The sequence below is a fragment of the Buteo buteo genome, chromosome 14, assembly GCF_964188355.1.
Source record: "Buteo buteo chromosome 14, bButBut1.hap1.1, whole genome shotgun sequence".
Classification (NCBI taxonomy): Eukaryota; Metazoa; Chordata; class Aves; order Accipitriformes; family Accipitridae; genus Buteo; species Buteo buteo.
Genome location: NC_134184.1, coordinates 16,604,606 through 16,624,535, shown reverse-complemented (window position 1 = coordinate 16,624,535; position 19,930 = coordinate 16,604,606). Strand labels below are relative to the sequence as shown.

At 39.2% G+C, this 19,930-nt stretch overlaps 1 protein-coding gene across 1 annotated transcript; it reads right to left on the bottom strand.

The window, feature by feature from the left end:
- Positions 1–2,041: 2,041 nt before the first annotated feature.
- Positions 2,042–19,531, bottom strand: FBXL3 (F-box and leucine rich repeat protein 3). The gene is made up of 5 exons (XM_075046023.1): positions 19,269–19,531; positions 15,111–15,474; positions 12,340–12,462; positions 9,030–9,201; positions 2,042–4,545 (listed from the first exon to the last, which is right to left on the bottom strand). The coding sequence occupies exons 2-5, from the start codon at positions 15,471–15,473 to the stop codon at positions 3,902–3,904; spliced, it is 1,302 nt and encodes a 433-aa protein (XP_074902124.1). The 5' UTR covers position 15,474; positions 19,269–19,531; the 3' UTR covers positions 2,042–3,901.
- Between the last annotated feature and the right edge of the window lie 399 nt (positions 19,532–19,930).

The following is a 19,930-nucleotide window of genomic DNA, read 5'->3' as shown; positions in this document are numbered from 1 at the left end:
TAACGCTACATCCACCAAAGTTCTTGCCTTACTAATATTTAAATCAGGTTTTGAGATCCAGGCTGCTTGATTGCCAGTTCATTGATTTAAGTCTGGATTGCACATTTCTTCTTTATCTTACATCCATAAATGACCATACAACAGATAAAGTAAAGTACAATACAAGGAATCACAAGAATCTTTCTTCTTACTCGTATAACAAATCATGACAGCTGATCTTCGTGCAGGATCATCCTAAAATGGGAAACTATGAGTTTTCTGTCATCCTGCAAGTCTGGGAGGAACAGATATTTTGCTCTGAAAGGTCCAAAGCTGTCCCAGTTCCTCAGCATTTTGCGAGAAAATGCCATCTTACAAAAGCACAGGTGCAAGACAGAGCAGACAGCACACCACAGTCTCTGTTTCAAAGCACATGAACTACAACAGCCAGCAGCGGATGTGATCCTATAAGAAAAACCTAACAAAAAGGATAGAAGATGAACATCCGGAACATCTAAGGTTAATTGTGGTTTCACTGTCCTAGTTTTGATACTATTAAACTTTAATCATATCTCCAAGGAACTTGGAGCACCTGTATTTTAGGAAAATGAATTTACAGTTTATAGTCTGAACTACAGACACTGAAGTTCTGAGTCCCGTTAAGATTTCACAAACTTCCTCGGTAATCAATGCTCCAGTTTTAGATACAGCAGCAGCACTTATTTTTACCATTCCATGTGCAACCAACTAGACCAGCCAGAGATGAAGACAGATCTCTCTAAAGTCACGTAACAAAGTTTAGGTTTTAGTCAGGCCTACACTCCAAATATAAAGAGGCCCAGCTGACCCCTGCTTTAAATTCACAGGGAATTGATTTGGCACACATCAAAATTTTAACAATTGGAATAGATTTATACCTATGTAGTTAGATCAGTTTGCATAGTATTAGTTAAAGTTTCTGACTTAAAAAATCCCTAAAAAACTCACTTAAGTTCACAAGTTTGTAGCTTTAGGTAAATTGCACGAGTTGTTAATGTAAACAGCTGCTCTTCAATCACTCACCTTTTCACTTTTAATACAACATCTCATGGTAAACTAGCATTAATGGTCAGGATCACCCCAGCTGTTTGGCATCAACAGCTTTCAAGGGTAATTTTATATCAAAAAAAATGATGTAGCACTTGTGTCCAGAGGTAAGATTTGTGACTGTGCACATTAACAACTCCTACCCAAAACTGGACAACCAAGCCAATGCTGGATTATCCTCTTCTGAAAACTGAAGAAATAAAGGTGAACTCAGGGAAAATTATTTTATACAGCTGTAAGACACCGATGTTCATGCTTCTAGTGAACTTCATGACAGTCTGTGGTACTCTTGTCACTACTTGTGTCATGGATTTTTATTATTATTCGTTTGTTCCAACATGTGCAGAAGGCAAAATAAGAATTTTACAAGATTCACTAAAAAGGAGCATTGTAGCTTTTCCTGAAGCTACTTAGGATATAGGCTTGCCTGGGAAGTTTGTTTTATAGCTGGACTATTTGAGCCAAGGATGCTGTAACTGGTTTGATGTATAAAAACTGCTGACCTTCAGTGGTCAACTGCTTTCAAGTGTTTTCTTATCCTTGAACATTTTGATAACTGTTACAACCCTGTGTCGCATCTGTGAAGGACTTTTTGAAGTCTATGCAACAAAACAGAGACCTTCTCGAAAAGGCCAGCCACTTACCTTGCTGGGGAAGCAGTTCTACTACAACTAAGCATAAAGCCTTCAGCTGCTAACATGTTCCCCACCTCAGGATCTGATGGAGGTCTCTCTGTGAGAAGCCGAACACTGGCCTTCAAAGATACGAATTCCAGAAGTGAGGGAACTCGGATATTTAGGCTGTGTCTCACCTTTCAGTTATTCCCCACTACCACAGCAGTATGCAACAGACCAACTTGCCTTGCCAACAGCAGGACACCAGCAGTCAAGGTCCAAAGAGGTTTTAGCTGTGTTACTAATGAGATTACTTTAGTGAAAACATGTCCTCTTCCCCACGTAAGTAGTGTTACTCCACCTTTATCATGCAGGCAATTCCAAAAGTCAGAATATAAAAAACACTGAGCTTTTTTACTTTTACGGACTAAATATATTGACACCTTTTATACAAATAAAAGCAAATTGTAGTATTACATTAATTTAACAAATTCTAATACAAAACCTGTGTATTTCATAAAATGTGATTTTTAAATCAAAGCTCTACAGAAACATACAACTACCCTACAAAGATGTCCAGTCTGTTGAGCAATGTTTGCTCAAAATATAGTTATGAACTTAAATGCGCTCATAAGTGTATTACACTTGAACTATACGTCTGGATAAACATTACTGAACTCAGAAATGAAGAAAATCTACTGATTACCAGAACTAGCTGTACAGCCCAAATGAGAAGCAGCCACCAGCTACGCTCAGTACAGCCAGAGCTGGGGCGGCTTTGCCTTGCTGGTGGCTGATGACACCTCAAACACACTCAGCAGTAACGGGAATACTTTAGTGTTACCAATGAATAATGTAAAAGAGAAAATAACGTAACTGTTGGCTGTAAGAAATGAAGTCACAAGCCACATCCAGAACACAGGCAATACATTGCCTACACCACTTACAGACTAAAATCTTTCTTTAATGAAACCAATTTACCAAGTATTCAAAACAAATTTTTGCCTATTGCTCTACTTCACGCAAGTTTACTGCTTTTAGGTGTTTAAATATTATGAAATGATTGAACTAGCTGAATTAAAGGTATACAAAATGATAATCTATCAAACATTCACTTTATACATAAACATTTCTGAAACAGATTTACAGTATACAATTAGTTTATACAGCCTAAGCAACTGTTACAATGTCATTTCTCTCCAATTGAAAGCAGACAAAAGGTCTTAAGATTTTTGTTAAAAGGTTCTTGGTCACCATTCAAATTTTAACTTTCTTGTCTCATGCTGTTCATCAAGTCATCACATTTTAACACTGCAGGGTTCGTTTAATAAACTATACATTATTCCATCTAACCGTATGCTGCAAAACCGGTTAATGTGCAAGAAAAGCTCATTAACTCCGATGTGTTTTTAAATACAATGTATCTACATTTTTCCCCAGAATGCTTTCGCTTCCTGAGCTAGACATAAAATACCTTAAAACAGGTTTAGACACAGATCTGAGACCCCATAAGCAAACTACGTTAAAATGCATAGAGGGGAGAAAAATCCACACCACTTTTGGTAGCTTGCACTACTATTTGTTTGCGCTCTAAATACATTTTAGATGGATCTAATAATCTGTTGAATAAGGTAGCAAACTTAACATTTTAATTATCTAAACTATATTATTGTGTATTGCTATTGCCTTTTATAACTTTCATATAAAAGAATGTGTATATTTCACAACCTACTAAATGCTCCTTAAAATCTTAATCCTGTCATCTAGGTGACTGGATTTAGAAATACTATACTCTGCAACAGAAGCGTGCAATTTTGGTGGGGTTTGTTTTTTAAGATCAAATCTGATCGTGTTCAATACTAGCATCTAAATCAAAGAAGGACAACATATTAAAACTGGTATTCTGCAGGTACATTTCAGTATTTTAAATACATTTTTTATTTCCATAGAAGTTTGAGGTCACTGTCAATGAAAAAGAACAAATCTAAGACAGAAAACAGATTTTTGTTTGGATGAGAAAGGATTTTGGAGCTATCCATGATTTCTATTTTTGAATCTGGATTTCATAAATCATTTTTGAATGAAAAATTAATTTTCTAATGAAACAATGAAGTAACTTACAGTAAAAACTATAGTATTATATAAGCTTATACAGTAAATTGCAATATGGTAAGCTTGGGTTTAAGGTGCTATTCCATCTGCCCTGAAGTCTTTTAAGGACTTTACCATGTGGGCATCATGTCTGGGAACCAGACTCTACCGAGATGCTTTGAAACTTCCCAATGAATCTGCTCTAAGCTGTATTTCTGATCAGGAATCAGAACTTCCTCCATAATAGAAAGCTGAGACAGACGACCACCACACATCTTCACAAACTCAACAAAGGCACTGCAAGAGACTTCACATTCTCCTAGGCCAACGGCTGACAGATACTTGCAACGTTCCGCAATACGGATCAGCTCCTCATCAAGTGGCCGCAATCCATTGGCGCACACCACCAGTTCAACTAACCGAGGACACGTCATCCCAACACGGCCAAGTACGTCTTTGCTTACCGATCTTCCAAAGTAAAGGTGAGTGACAGGTATTTCATAACGAAAGAACGGGTCAAACTCTTCTTCGTACAAGAAAAAGTACATTACTAAATTTACTTTAGGAGAATGCTTGATGAAAGCGTCCCAGCTGCTCTTCTGAATTGTGTGGAACTGAGTCTGTCCAGGATTTTCACTGACAACATCAATGCGCAAGTGTTCTAACCTGACATGTTTTTCAGAAGACAAAGCAAGCAGAAGCTCATCACTCAGCAGGTGGTAGTTCAGTGCCAATTCACGTAAACCATGGCACTGGTCAGCCACGCAAAGGATACCTGGGAAAAGACAACATTATGAAAGGGGTTACACAGATAAATATACTAATAACCAAACAAGAAACATATGAGTGAATTTGTTTATGTATGAAGAGGGTGCAAAGACCACTTATTTCAACATGCAAGCAAGACTTAACATCAAAACAAAATCATACTGGACAACCAAAACATGAATCTTTTCCACATAAGCATGGTCTTCTGACTTCTTTGTACCTACACAGTAAAATGCACATACACTATGCGACTACATCACTATTTTGCTAGGGAAACATAAAGACGTTAATGTGTTGCATTGTGTACTTTCCTATGGGGGTTTGATTCTCATGTGACAAATATGTAAATACCATACTCTGACTGTTCTGCCCTGTAGTAGGACCACATATACTCAAATTCATTTTTGTAAGAGGGGCTTACTCATAATAAAAGTATTTCCCTAGCCTGCTCTAGAAGAACTGCTGTCCCGCTCTGTGGCTGACAAAGCAGCCATGACTGAAATCTGTCACCTGAGGAAAGCAAACCTAAAATGAATGCTAGATTTTAACTAATTATCAGTCACTGCTGTCAGTATTTGTTCTTTCTAGCAAAGTATAAATATTTAAATCTGGAAAAGCAACAGCAAAAAACAGGGAAAACACTAAAAACTGGGAGCATTAATTCCTAGAACAGCGATTTTCAGACTCTAATGAATCAGTATAATCTGCTGCTCATGGAAGACAAAGACATTAACAAAAAGAATTCAGTTCAGTCTATAAGGTTTCCACTCATCCTATTTGCAGATATAAGCAATGGTACCACACTGGTAACAGTACTAAAAAAAAAAAACCAAACCAAAACCAAACCAAAACAAAACAAAAAAAACCCCACAAAACCAAACCAAAAACATACAGCTTTCCGCATTTCATGTGGCCCAGAAAACTCTGTGAAATTCAGGATATGGTCTTTCCATTAGTATAGGAGATGAGAACGCAGCATTTAATATGTAGCTAAAAAAACTGAGCTCAATACCATATAGCTTTGAAGCAATGGGAAGCAATATAGAAAGACAGCGGTTATTTTAAGATGCAGTTATTAAACTCAAAAGAGAAGCCTACACTGAGCCTAAAAACACTTCCTTAAGAAAAATTACTGTAAAAATATTGCATCAATATATACACTAAAAAAGTATGTATTTTCCACCTCAGGATCTGCAAAAACACATCCATCAGAAGCTCTTCTAACTATATCAAATACTGTCATTTCAAATATAAAAAGTTTTTTAGATGAATAAAAAAAGCAGAACTTAAGTAAACACAATTTTAACCCAACTCTTATTGCAACTATTTCCTGTAGAAACAGTTTATCTATGTAAGCACACTCATCATTTCATTTGGGAGGAGGGGATGGGATCCAAGATGAAGTGAAAATCCAGGGTTTGTGGGGTTTTTTTTTAAAGATTGGACTACAAAATTTGAACAAGTAAGTATAACTACAAACTTTTGTGTACCTTCAAAACATTCCAGAGATCATTTCCTGTCCTTAAATCATAACAAACAGTTATTCTTACAGCAATACTCCTGCAACAGCTAGAACCACTCCATTTAAGCAGACCTAGGTGTGCCACTTCCTAACACCTAGGTCTGTTGACACATGAAATATTTTAAACAGCGTTTCAAGATTCAGATACATTGTCTCATCACTACAGTTTCAGAAAACAACTTGCTACACATTTAGCATCCAAACCAGCTTGTTGTGCAGACCGCCACCCTTCAACAAATTATCTTTGTTAACTTTAAGGGTACCTTATTGACTAGTGCAATGCAAAAAGGGAAGAACTGGGGTTCAACTTGCTGTGATCTTTTATGGGTCTAGGACTGGATATCCACATTCCATACTGTCAGTGAAATTATGTATCCTGCATATAGAACTGACAATGAATACAGTGTAGATAGTTATTGGAAGGCCTGCCTGGAGCCCACGCTGCAAGTGGTACGTCCACAGAACATTCCTAGGCGCTGCCTAAACCTTTCTGTCACTGAGAGGTAAATCAATCGCTCTGGTGTCATACAGCACAGATTCGCAACAAAAAAATTCCTTTACTAAACTGCTGATGCAGACACACCCTACATTCAACTCTTGTCCCCTACCCCCCCACTCAAAGAGAAGCAACCCTTCTACCCACAAAGCAGAGCAGAAACACAACCCTTACAGAATGCTTTCAGTTCCCTCTGTTCCAATAGCTAATATTTCAGGTAATAAACAACAGCACATTGATGTGGATTTAAAAATAACCATTATTTTGTCTTACAAGGTACTGTTGCAGTTCTAATGCAGTTAAAGTTCGGAGGGGAAAAAGCAAGCAGAAGAAACTTCAGATATGCTCACAAAGATTAGAAATACACCACTGCCTTTATTTCTCCAGCCCAAACCCAGACATGCCTCTTTATCTTTGTACAGTAACTTAGGGATTATTCAGAGCACCCTTTGGAAGCAATTCACAGTTTGATGTCAATCTTTTTCCTTCATTCCTGCAGCAGTGAAGTCTCTCTTGCACTACTTGCATTACTGTTCTCAGTCCTTCACTAACAGATTTCTTAAGAACTTACCTAGTAATGAACATCACACCCCACCTCCCTGCCACAACCGCAATCTGAAGGCATGTTACACCATTTTAAGTGCATCTATAAGTAATTAGTTTTGCATAACTCATGGCCCTTTTGGTTCAATTAAAGTTTTTCCACACTTATAGCAGCCTGTTAATTGCAATATTCCCATTAGAAAAAAAATACAGATAAGTCTCAGTACTCAAGAGTTTCTCATTTTCCTTCAAGTGTCATTTTTGCAGCCTGCCTGCTCTGAAGCCAACTATCCACATACCAGGTCCTTTCTTTTGTTCCACTTTTTTCTCCATCTCTAGGCACACCCATACCTGAATTAAGCCATCAAATTCTTCTGCTCTTTGCTTAGCACTCTCTTGTTTTGTCACTAATGCATCTGATCCCATTCTATTCACCTCTGCTCCATGAAGGACAACTGTAGTTGTGCTCCTTGTTCCTTAAACAGGCATTGCTGTTTCTTACCCATTGCTCCTTCAATTTAAAACATTGTACAAGATATATCAAACAGAATACAACAGTCAAACAACTTTATAAACCCATGCACCTCCCAAATTACCAAGTGCATGATGTTCCATAAAACCTAGCAAGGATTAGCCACAAGCCAGCAAAGTCTGCCAGAACTGACAGGCTGCTCTTGGATCCAAGTCCAAGGAAATTACTCTCTTTGCCTAGCTACAAATTCCTGCTGGAGCCTATGCCTCCTGAAGGACATATTATGCCTCCTGTGCTTCTCAGATACAAGGATTCTCAAACAAAATTTTAAGCCAGAAAAACCAGTCACTCAAGCTAATTTAAACAACCCCCTATCTACGATTACAAAGCTTTGAAGGAAATAACATTCCAGTTAACACGCTGGTGAACACCTTTTGCTGGACAAATCTGCTACAAAACAAACCTGCGTTTTCAGGACTTCTTTATACAAAGAAGTTTTGTTTGAGAGCTATACCTGCAAAAGGTATTAAGTTTGCATTTTGTTTGATATCACTATAGCAACATGCCCTCTGCTACGGTATCATTTTCACCACATATTAGGAGTCCTGCCGGTGAGTTTTACATACAATATACCTAATATTTACAGTTGCAATATATTTGCATGAAGAAAGTTATGGTGATGACAGTAGTTTCTACTTGTCCTCAGAAGAGGAATTTAACTAAGTTGCCAGCATCTCATTTATAACTCCTCTTCCATTTCTCGGTGAAAAACTGTGTTAAGTTGATGGGCTGTGAATCAATCTTAAACTTGCTGTGCATTGCATAAGTCTTCCACAAACATTAATATTATGAATCTCAACAATCTTGAGTGATTTCATTCTGATACTAGCTGGCTTCATTCTTGCTACAAACACAGAGTGTTAATGAAGTACATTTGGTAATGGCAGAAGTTCTGCACAGCTCAGTTTCATCTCCCCTCTCCAGCAAAAATTAAACTGCTTTCTTTCAGAATTACTAAACCAGCATCTTCATCATCCGTGACATTGCAACACTCAAAACCCATACCTAATGAACTGCAGAAAAGGAACTCACATTACAAAAAGCTTAACTGTACTGGAATACTTACATAGTCATTGCAGAACTAGTGCACTATCAAGTCAATACATACTCTTTTAAGTTCTACAAAAGGTTAGTTATTTGTCCAGAACAGACATGCACTATTTTATTATTAGCCCAGTAGTCACTCTGCAAGTGGTAGGATGGACGGACGGACTGACAACCAGTTGAATTAGTATTTTATTCAGTGACAGTTGCTGTAGATACCACATTCATCCTCACTCTCATCCCACCCTTATTTTTTCAAGGGTTTACTAGTTTCAGACAGAATTCAATGCATACATTAAAAACAAACAAACAAACAAAAAAAGCCCCAAACCAACAAAAAACAGAGTAGCTTACCAGCTGGAGAAACATGAGGACAACTGCTCATTTTCAACAGTTTGAGTGTGTCACTGTTGTTAGCCACTAGCACTTTGAGAGATGGATCATCTACTGGTGTATCATCAATCTTAAGCGAAGAGAGGGATTTGGAGTTTACAAACACCACTGTCAGTGCAGAAATAAAGTGAGACTGGGAAAACAAAAAGTTTAAATGAAACAGTAGTATCTGAAATAAAAATCTCAATGGTTCACTGCAGTCCTAGTTTTCTTTTACTTATTGACAGCATTTGCTGAAAAAGCATTCTTTTGATATTGCATAATTTAAAATTAATACTAAAATTGACATATTTGTGAGCAGAAGAAGTATAATCATTTTTTGCTATCAATCTATGTATTTGGCAAATCAGAACGTCTAACATTAAACAAATCAAGAACCTGACCCAGGACAACCCACTACACAAACTTAAATCTATAGGAAGAGCACAAGCAAAGAGAATGCCTAGAGGCCCTAATTTTGAGGGTAATTTGCAAGTTGCACTCTAAAAGAAGCATCTTCTGGAACAGGAATTCCCACACGGTGAGTTGTGCTGCATTGGTGAGAGGCAAACACAGTCAAGAGTGGAAATCCTGTACTGTTAAGATGTGTCCAAAGCCAAATAATACTACTCCCTGTCTACCATCCACACAGAGTATTTACGGTTTGAACAGATTTGTCTTGGAATGCTAACTGGAGCGGTCCAAACGGAGCCAAGGATCAGGTGATCAATTAATTACTGATTAAGGAGCACAGATAATGGCAGTCCATTGCTCAAGGTTGCTCCTCAGCATTTTTATGTAAACATGGAAACTTACCAGTAAAGACAGAGCCCAGGACACCTTAACTTGAGAAACACACACTAAGGAGCAGATAGAGCCATGCTTGTATGAAGGAAGTGAATAATTAGCTTATCTTCACAATTTCTTACAAGATTGACTAAATAGGAGACTTAAAAAAAAAGTACTTCCTCCATGCACTACATTAAATATCCCATGAAATTACTTGCTACTTTGATTTCAATACTGTTTCACTCTGAGCCACATGCACATGTAGAATCCTGAATAGTTATATGAGAGAAGACCTGACAACAGTATTTGCTCAATCTTATGTGACATAAGATTGGTTTTGCTAAAACTCACAGACAATTAGATTTAGATCAGGAATGAATATTTTTATAACTGTCAGTCAGTTCATGCAAATGGAAGCAAAGTTCAAATCAGAAGCATTAGGCATTTTGGCTTTAGGGACCACTCCCAACTATACTGACAATACACTGATTATATACATCACGTACTGAAGACAAGGTGCTTTAATAGTATTTCCACTCTGTATTTCAAAAGTGTTAAATACAGAAATATGTAGAAATACATTCTAAATACAGAAAATAAAAATGCCATTTCCTTCACTAAGAAGGCTGTAAAATAGAAAGGCAAAGAGCTAACCATGTTTACAAAAACAGGTAACTTGAACCTGTAGTTGAAAAGCTAACAGAAGACAGCCAATATCCCAAAATGTAAAAGCTGGGAATTTAATGTCTTTTGAATATTGACACATATGTAGCCTATGGTATGATTCTTTAAAAGATTTATGTAGAATGTGCTCATTGAAAGGACTAGGCAACACAATACTAAATGTAATTTACAAGTATTTTCCAGACATCTCATTATCTGAAATCAGAAGAGTGCCAGTGAAGATAATGCAAAGTAGTTCAGACTTCCTATACAATCTGATTAAAAAAAAAAAAAAAAAAAAAAAAATTGTGTAGTGTTAACCATTTTTCAGATCCATTCATCTTTGCCTGCTTCTCATCCAACGGGCCTGGTACTAACAGCTTCCCCTAAGAACTTATTCATGGTCCAATTCTCTTCTTTAAAAATCATTGCTGCTGGTAACATGTGCCAGTGACAATATTATTGGAGTGGTAAATATCAAAAGGAAAATTAGGCCTAGAGTTGATTTTGGCTCATTTTGAATATAGTTTTAAAAGGCCACATGTGAACCTGTTAGGAACAAAAAAAAGAAGCCTGTATTTTAGAAGCATTGAAGCTGAATAAGACCATAGCATGACTGACTACAAATAATTATTCAGCAAGCTGAATAGGACCATAACATACCCCTCCAGTGAAAACTAAGCAATAGAGCTAAACCAGCATTCAGATTAAGAAATTATACAATATGCAAGAGCTGAAAGGACAAAGTATTGCTAACACACTAAGCCTGTGGAGTGTTTTCACTATGTTCAGGTTTTCCTAGTCACAACTCAAAGTACATTGAAAAATGAAAAAACCCCATACAAAAGCTAATTAAAGATCTGGAAAATCTTTGAAAAATAAGGATTAAAAATACATATTCAGGAGGACTACATGACGTGGCTGTGATCACTGCCAAGGACAATAATTGATAATCCTTCTGTAGCTAACCTTGCTTAAACCCTATAGCCTACTTCCTTTCCTGAGGCTGTCCCTACTTCTTCCTTGTCCTTGTTGCCATCATCAGCAATGACATCACTGAGATCCAGCTAATAGGCTAGCTGTATCTGGCCCTTCACATACATTTGGACTGGATTCAAGAACTGCAGCTGCAAGACATCCAAGATGTCCCTGCCATAGAACAAGCAGCCCAGGTTACCCCAACCACTCTCCTGCTCCTCAGCAACAGTACATTTGTACCTTGCTAGCAGGAATTCTTGTTTAGAAGCACATATAAGAGATTTGCTGTCTTCTAGATTAGCTGTCTTATAAATAAATCTAATTTTTGGTAAACATGCAAGGTAAGAATCTGACAGATAATTGCAGAAATACAGAGCACTTCAGAATCTGACAATCGACTGTGTAACATGAAGTATTGAAAATCATGATCATATTGCTTTCTAAAGACAGCTCAGTGATAATATAATCCCTACAGCAAGTCCACATGGATAAAACTCGACTACTCATGCAATTATAATTGTCTCCTAAACATCTCCCACAGTCTCACAGTACAATTACACAGACACAAATCATCTAGCCTCCTGACTTGCATCATGTTGCTCAGTATTACATTGAGGTCAATAGACAGGAGGACTTGGAAGAACAAGGTCAGGACTAAGTTCTCACATGATGCAGAGAATGAGTGAAACTTTAGTTAGCCATCTTAGTACAACATCTCAGCTCCTCCCTTTAATAGAGCCCTGTAATAAAGTTTTCCTTACCAAAGATTCTTATTCTTACAATAAAACCTTTCATAAATTATAGAGATACTGTATGAACCACTGCAATGTTTTGCTATACAAAAATATACATATTAAAATACCTTTGGTAAATCCATGAAGCTTGGCCGGGCAGTTGAAATTAGCCCAAGTGTTTTCAGAGAGCAATTCACAAGCTGTGATAAAATATCACAAGCTGCTTCTGCAGATTCCTTGCTACTGTCCACCTTAAAACAAAACAGATTTATTGTTCAGAAAACACTGAATCAAACACACTTTTTACAAAAAAGCAGAGTAGAGTAGATTTACTTTAATGTTTTTTTTTCACTTTACCTTCTGAAATGTGATGTCAAAAAAACCCACAAAACACCTCACTGAGAATCCATCAATGCCATTCTTTTTCCCCCCAAAATACATATCAAAATTCCAAGATAATTTGCTATAAATTTACCACTCTCCTAAACACTTTGGTAAAATTCAGCATCATAGAATCATATAGAATGGTTTGGGTGGGAAGGGACCTTTAAAGGTCATCTAGTTCCAACCCCCCCTGCCATGGGCAGGAACACCTTCCACTAGACCAGGTTGCTCAAAGCCCCATCCAACCTGGCCTTGAACACTGCCAGGGATGGGGCAGCCACAACTTCTCTGGGCAACCTGTTCCAGTGCCTCACCACCCTCACAGTGAAGAACTTCTTCCTTATGTAGAATCTGAATCTACCCTCCTTCAGTTTAAAGCCACTACCCTTTGTCCTATCACTACATGCCCATTTAGCATGGTGAGGGGTCAGCCAAACAGTTTGTTCCATGATATTCAAACCACATAAAATAATAAGCAAGTGGAGGTTCATTTGGGTCCAGAGCCTACCTCACTTCCTCTTTATATTCTTCCTTATCAAAATGCAGGAATTCTATAAATCCTTTACTGTGTGAAAAGCTGCTTCCTTTTACGGTGACTCAGCTTATAACATAGAGCTGCTAGAGAGTTAAGTGCACTATCATATGAACCTATATGACTGGGCCTTTATCATTAATATCACAACAGATATGCAATGGATACTCTGAAAAAAAAAAATCTTCATTAGTCCACTTGTTACACAACTGAATCACTTAGTGTGCCTCCAGTGGAATTTCCCCCAACACTCAGATGTGCCTTCTGAATAACCTCTTATATACAGTAGGCATGACAGCTTTGCAAACCTACAGAACAGTAAAAAGCTTGATCACAATATCAATTTTAAGTCTACCATAAACCACGATACCTTGTCAGCAACTGATCTATGCCCAATGAATGTTCATTTTCTGCTTGAACACAAGCTGAAAAAACCTCCATTTTAAACAATCCAATCTTTCTTTGCCTACAAAAAAAATCCCCAAGTTTTCAGCCTTGGCAGAGTAACAGTCACTGTTATATCCAATTCTTTGTGATTATTCTTGCTGCTTAGTATTTCCTGCAATCTAGTGTTTATTGTGAAACACTGAAGGACAACTGAAGGGACATGTTCAAGAAATGATGTGGGTATCACCCTTCCAATGAAGGGCATCCGAAATCCTTCAAAAACACTTGGTGCAAAGCAACATAGACAGGAGATAGACACTGGAAGGTCATTCCAATACTGCTATAAATTTTCTTTATTTGGACACTGATAAAAACCCTGCAAACCTTGTGATAACAGTTTGTAGCTGGTATTGCATCAAGCAGTAGCAATACACGTGACAAGGCAGAGGTGCCCCAGCTACCTGCACACTGATCATTCCTACATTAAAACTGCCAGATTTCAGAAACAAACAACTAGTATGTCCACCTTGCTGCATAAGTTACTTCCTTTCCAAATTTGTCACATAGCTGATGCATATGCAGCCATGACTGCTTCACGGCATCCTTCCAAAACACAGTGATATGTAGGCCAATGTTAAAGGGTTTCACCTGCTGAAAATAATTCTCACCAAATGGTATTTCTCTCAGCCAAGCACAATCAGTAGATACACCATCCTGTGCAAATCCCATGTATTTTTTCAGTTAACTGAAACACAGCTGTGCTGAGACGCCATACACAGACAGTCCCATACAATTTAGTACTAAAACTGCTAGTTGCTTACTAGTAGTACTGAAGTCTCTCTCTGTGCGTTAGATGTTTTCTGACCGTGAATATTAGATCCAACCCTTTAGAGGATGTGAAACGGGGAAATGCTTACTTTATGCATTCTGATCAAGCTTAATTCTGAGGCAGATACCCACATGTAGAGTAGTATCAGAACTGAACTATTTCTGCCCTCTCATTGAGGCAGAATTTTAACCAGCTAAGATGCTACAAGAAAAAAGAAAAAAAAAAAAAAACACCAAACAAAAAAATCCCCAGGCAATGAAAAGGTATGTTCAGAACTGTTATTCCAAGTTTTGGTCCTGAAAACATACCCAAATAAACAAATGAATTGGGAGGTAACCTCCATGTCTGCATGCTCATTTAGAGAGCCCATTTCTTCAGTATACTAGGCCTGAAAACAAGGCCCACCACACTGAGAGGTACCGTACTTCTTTTTAAATAACTGACAACCCTAATCACAAAAATAACATTGTAAGTCTTTCGTAACGTTTTGTGATGTTCTTTAATTTTCAGCATGTTAAAATGTTTTGATCACAATTGTCCATTAGCACTTATCATCAGTATTTCAATTACTGACAATTAAATCATACTTCTCATGCTGTGATATTTATATAGATGAACCACCAAAGCTGTCTCAAAAGTATCAGAGATATTTCCTTAAAATATTCTGAAGGAAAAAAAAAGAGAAAGAAAGAAAGAAAAACTACTAAGTTTAACAGATGCTTTTATTTTTATAAAATTACTTTTTAAAAGCCTATAAAATACACTACCTTGAAGCTTACATACTGCAGGTGATTGGAATGCCTCTTTATTATTTGCTTGATTAGTTCAGGATGCGTAGCCCTCAAGTAAGACGTAGCTGGTTGATTCAGTTCAAACTCAAAACACCTCCAGAGATCAGGCATATGAAACACTTGGTTCCAGCTTCTGCAGACCTGCGATGCATGAGCACGATCCAGAAGGGGCAAGTACTGAAACACCTGCAGGATAATGTCTTGAAGCAGGTTTGCCCAGTCAGGACTCTGCACAACTATGGTTTTCTCATCTATAACCTTGTGTCTCTTGGATTCTTTCTCAGTTGTCTCCTCAGATGAACTGCTGTTGGCCTCGTTCGTTTTCCTTCCTCGTTTCATTCTATAAAAATATATTAAAAAAATTCTATATATTTTGTAAACGTAACAGAGCTGAAAAGAACAGTATTAATAGAAAAGTGTGGAGGTGAAAAAGCATGTTTTCTGTAACCACACTTTTGCAGGAGTGTGTCCCCCCTGCTCACCCCCAACGGAAAAAAAACAATTAACAATGAGTTTGAAGTGGTAGTCTAAAAATCACATTACCATCTAAACAGATATCTTTAATATTGCTTCTTTAATCATTAACAGTGCCAATCCATTTGTAACAGCCAATCTCCTTCAGTGTTTCACTTTTGTTTTGAGAACACTTTGAACCTAATTTGTTTTACTGTTTTGTTCATTATCACTCTACTTTCCTACTGATGGAAAGATATTCTTCTGAACAATTTTGTGAACACTGACATTCATATTGCTGCCCCAGTCCTATTCACCAGAAACAACATTTGAAACTGTGGAAGGCAAAAGGCAGGCAAGAAAGTAAATAGTGAGCGTATGCATGTTTGCAGGTATTGCATCTTGCAGATGTTGTATCTGGCCAATTAATCTTTATTCCTAGACAGAAAGAACATTTACTTTCTTTTTACTTATTTAAAAAAAGGTTACTTCAATAGGCATCTATTTTAAATCAGTATCCTTAAAAATATATTTCATCAAGAACATTGGTGTGCTTTTGTTTTTCCAACTACCTAGTAAATAGGGATTATGAAAGATCTTCAGTAACAGTCTAGAAGTTTCAACCCGCAAAAGAAGTCAGCAAACTTTCTTCAAAATCATATTAAATTCAGCAAGTCTGAGGCAAAAGGTTGTCTCATTCTCAGTAGCACATACTTCTTCCACAGCGGTCTCACTTACAAAAATTCTACCTTATATTACACTATTAAAGAGGAAAAAACTTCACCACTACATAAATCTGAAATAAATCTAGCTTTGGGTTTTGATCAAAGCGTGTTCTTTTGTACATGCCAGCTTACAACTGAAGTTAGCATCCAATCATTTATTTTTAAAAGCCTCAGTACAATGCACATCATGTCCTAAAGGACGATGAATGAGACCTCACGCTAAACTACAATACACTCAACTATAGTCTCTAAAAAGCTAAGAGAATCCAGGGCTGTGGTGGGCTCGATACGTACAAACACCCCCCAGCCCCCATGATTTCTACAAGATAAGCATGGACTTTGTACTAAGTGAAATAATTCTGATTTAACATTCAAGTAGAATTACACATACAAGATTATCATATGCCCAGTTCATTTGGGATCTGGACAATTAACTTTCCCTGCTATGTACCATAAGTAAGTAAAAGCTTAGAAGTCTTTTTCAAAACGAACTGTAATATGCTAGATATACAAGTGAAAAATTATACTATCATCCAACGCATCATAGATTATTTTTTCAAAGCCAGCATCTCTTTAACTATCTTTGAAACACTTTAATCCTATCTACTCACAAGACAATAGCAAGCTGTCACTTAAGGTCTGAAGCTATTCATAAAATGATGCAAACAAACCTGAACAGACTGTCATGAAAGACTGATGGAATTTGCCTTGATTTTTTCAACTTCATTTTTTAATCCCAGTAGCACTTGGGGGCAATCATTAGATGAAAACAACAAAAATCTCTACTTGCTCCCTGAGAACTGTTTACTGTGATTCACAGCTCATGACTATAAGACTATGCAAAACATGACTCCTGTGCTAAAACAAGTTTTCCACCTGAGAGAGTTCTGTTGCTGAGCCACTAACTTCACTGGTACAGAAGGAAAGCAAGAAAACTGAATAGTGACTTAGAACCATCTGCAACTAACAAAAAGATGGAGGAACTGGATTTTGCAACTGTGAAAACTGAATAATTAAACTTAGTAACTAATCAAGAATTAGATTAGCAAGTTCACTGCAAACCTGTCATGTCTGTGTTTGAGATAACTGCTAAGCATAGTCCAAGTATATTACCTGTAACAAGCTAGTCTGAAATGCAATACTCCTTTAAACTTTACGCTAAGTTGTGGGGTACTATCCCAAGTTTTTATAGACAGCCAATGAAGAAAAGAGACAATATGGCCATCACTAGAGCTATACTGATGATGAATTTCAGGTCACAGTCTCCCCAGGAAAATAAGATGCTACGTGTTCTAAGTGCCATAGCTTGACAAGTAGGGGATGGGAAAAGACATTTCCAAACAACTTTTTTGTTACTGACATCTCAGATGCTCCTGTAATTGAAAAGAGAAAGTAATCATAAGTTTTCAAAAATATTTCCTTGTGGAACTTTTTCGAAAGAGAAAAACGTATCTAAGCTCAAGACTAAAAAATACAATTTTAAGAATCAGATGACTGTTTTGTCACCTACCTTCTAATTAATTTGTTCCTCTAATTTTTGTCATCTATGACATCTATGAACATCTATGCGTCATGTTTCAGAATTTAAAGTATTGGAATAGCTTTTTAAAAACATAACTGGTTTCAGCCTCTTCACATGCCTAACAATAAAATAAATACAAGATCGAAAGAATGCAGATTTGCCTACAGAAGTTTGCAGAGTCATCTAAAAATTATTTATAAAAAAATAAGGCCACTCATGAGAGTAAACCTTTCTGGAAATATAATATAGCAACAGGCAAATGCAATTAGGCAGTTCAGTTCACTTTGTTTTAATGTATCTGAGAGCGTAAAGATCTAACCATTTTAAACCCCAGGCCAACAGAAATAACTTTTCAGCGAGAAAGACACTGATGCAAAATTCCACGGTAGCATACTACTGCATGGATACAAACTATTTTTCAAACAATGTTTGCTTATCGCCTCTTACAACACTTGAGCCATCAATCTTGCTTTTAACTCTCTCTGGCATACTCAGGACATGCTTATCACTGATCAGTTTTTCCAAACTGCTGCTATAATCAACTTTGCTTTAAAATCGAAGACCTTGACAGAAAGGGGGGGAAAAAAATATGCAACTGTACCAGGACAGAAAGACGGGTGAAATCAGGATGCCTGACTCCTTAAGATATTTCCGAGTAAATTTCCCAACCTATTGTAATAACTTGTTTCTGAACTCAGTGTTCTGAACTCCGCATCTGGGCGCAACCCACGCTATCTTGCTTGCAATAGTCATGTTCGACCATAATCGCATAGTTCAGTCACCGAGGAGGAGGAGCAAAGCACATGCTTAATATTGTTTTTATTACTGAGTAAGGTGCAGACAGAACACAATGGCAGTTCAAACCAAACCAAAACAAACAACTGTGGACGGCTGTTTACATCCTGCTGATAACGCTCGCCCATGAACAAGCCTAACTGAGCTCGTTGCGGTGTTTTACAGCTGAAGTAAGGCTGTTCTGGAAACAGGAGGAGGAGTGCAGGCGCTAACGGGGGGAATGGACTGAAAGAGGGGGCGAACCAGCCACAAACCTAACCCCTAACCGCCGCCAACAACTTGCTCCGCTAAAAATCATGCGAGACGTACCACTTACTACTGTTATCGAGAGAAGGCTGCGAGGCAGCGATACTCTACGAACACCGAGGGTAGGTTTTAAGCCCCGCTGCTCCCGGAGAAGCTTCCCCTCAGGGTCGGCTCCTTCGGGCCCGGGCCCGGGCCCGGCTCCGGCCCCGGCCCGGGGCGCGGCGCCGCCGAGCTCTGACGGACGGCGGGCGGACGCGCCGCGCCCGGGCAGGGCCCCAAGCCCTGCCGCCCTCACTGCTCGCCCGCCCTTTCTCCTCCCCGCACCAGCAGCGCGGCCGGGGTCCCCGGGAAGGTCCTGCCGCGCCGCCGCCCACCCCCTTCCAGCCCCTTCACCTGGCGGCTCCCTGCTGCGCTTCGCATTAACCGGGACTCGGGCCGCGCTGGCGCCTCCGCTCCGGCCACATCGGCTCCCTCCACCGAAGCCGACCCCAGCGCCTCCTCCGCCCGGCTGTGCTCTGCTGTCCGTCCCGTCCCGCCCGCGATCGCCGCTTCTCTCCTTCCCTCCCTCCCTCTCTGTTTACTTCCCAGCAGCGGAAGCGACGCAAACCAGCCAAAATGGCGGCGGGCGGGCTGCGAGGCGGCGCCTCCCCTCACGACCCCCCCTCGCTCTGAGGGGCGGTTGCCCGCCGTAACAGCCGCCCTGCCGCCGCTCACGGGGACGGCGGGGGACGACGCCGCCCGGTCCCGCCGAGGGCAGCGGCTGCCGGCCGGCCTGCTCGTCCTCCCGCCCTCTTTCCGCCTCCCCGGCTGCCTCGGCTCGGCGCACGCCTCCTCAGCGGGCCGCCGTAGCGGGCAGGCCTTAGGCTTCGCCCGGCTACTGCAGCGCGGGGTGGCGAGGCCCCGGCTGGCCGGAGGCGTCCCAGACGGGTGGTCGGCGGCTGGGAGAGGGAGGAGTGGCACCCGGGAAAAAATAGCGGGGTCGTACCGGCAGAGGAGCTCAGTCTTCGTCACCGATAGCGCCAGTTATCTCGGTAATTTGGAAGCTCCGTGCCAGG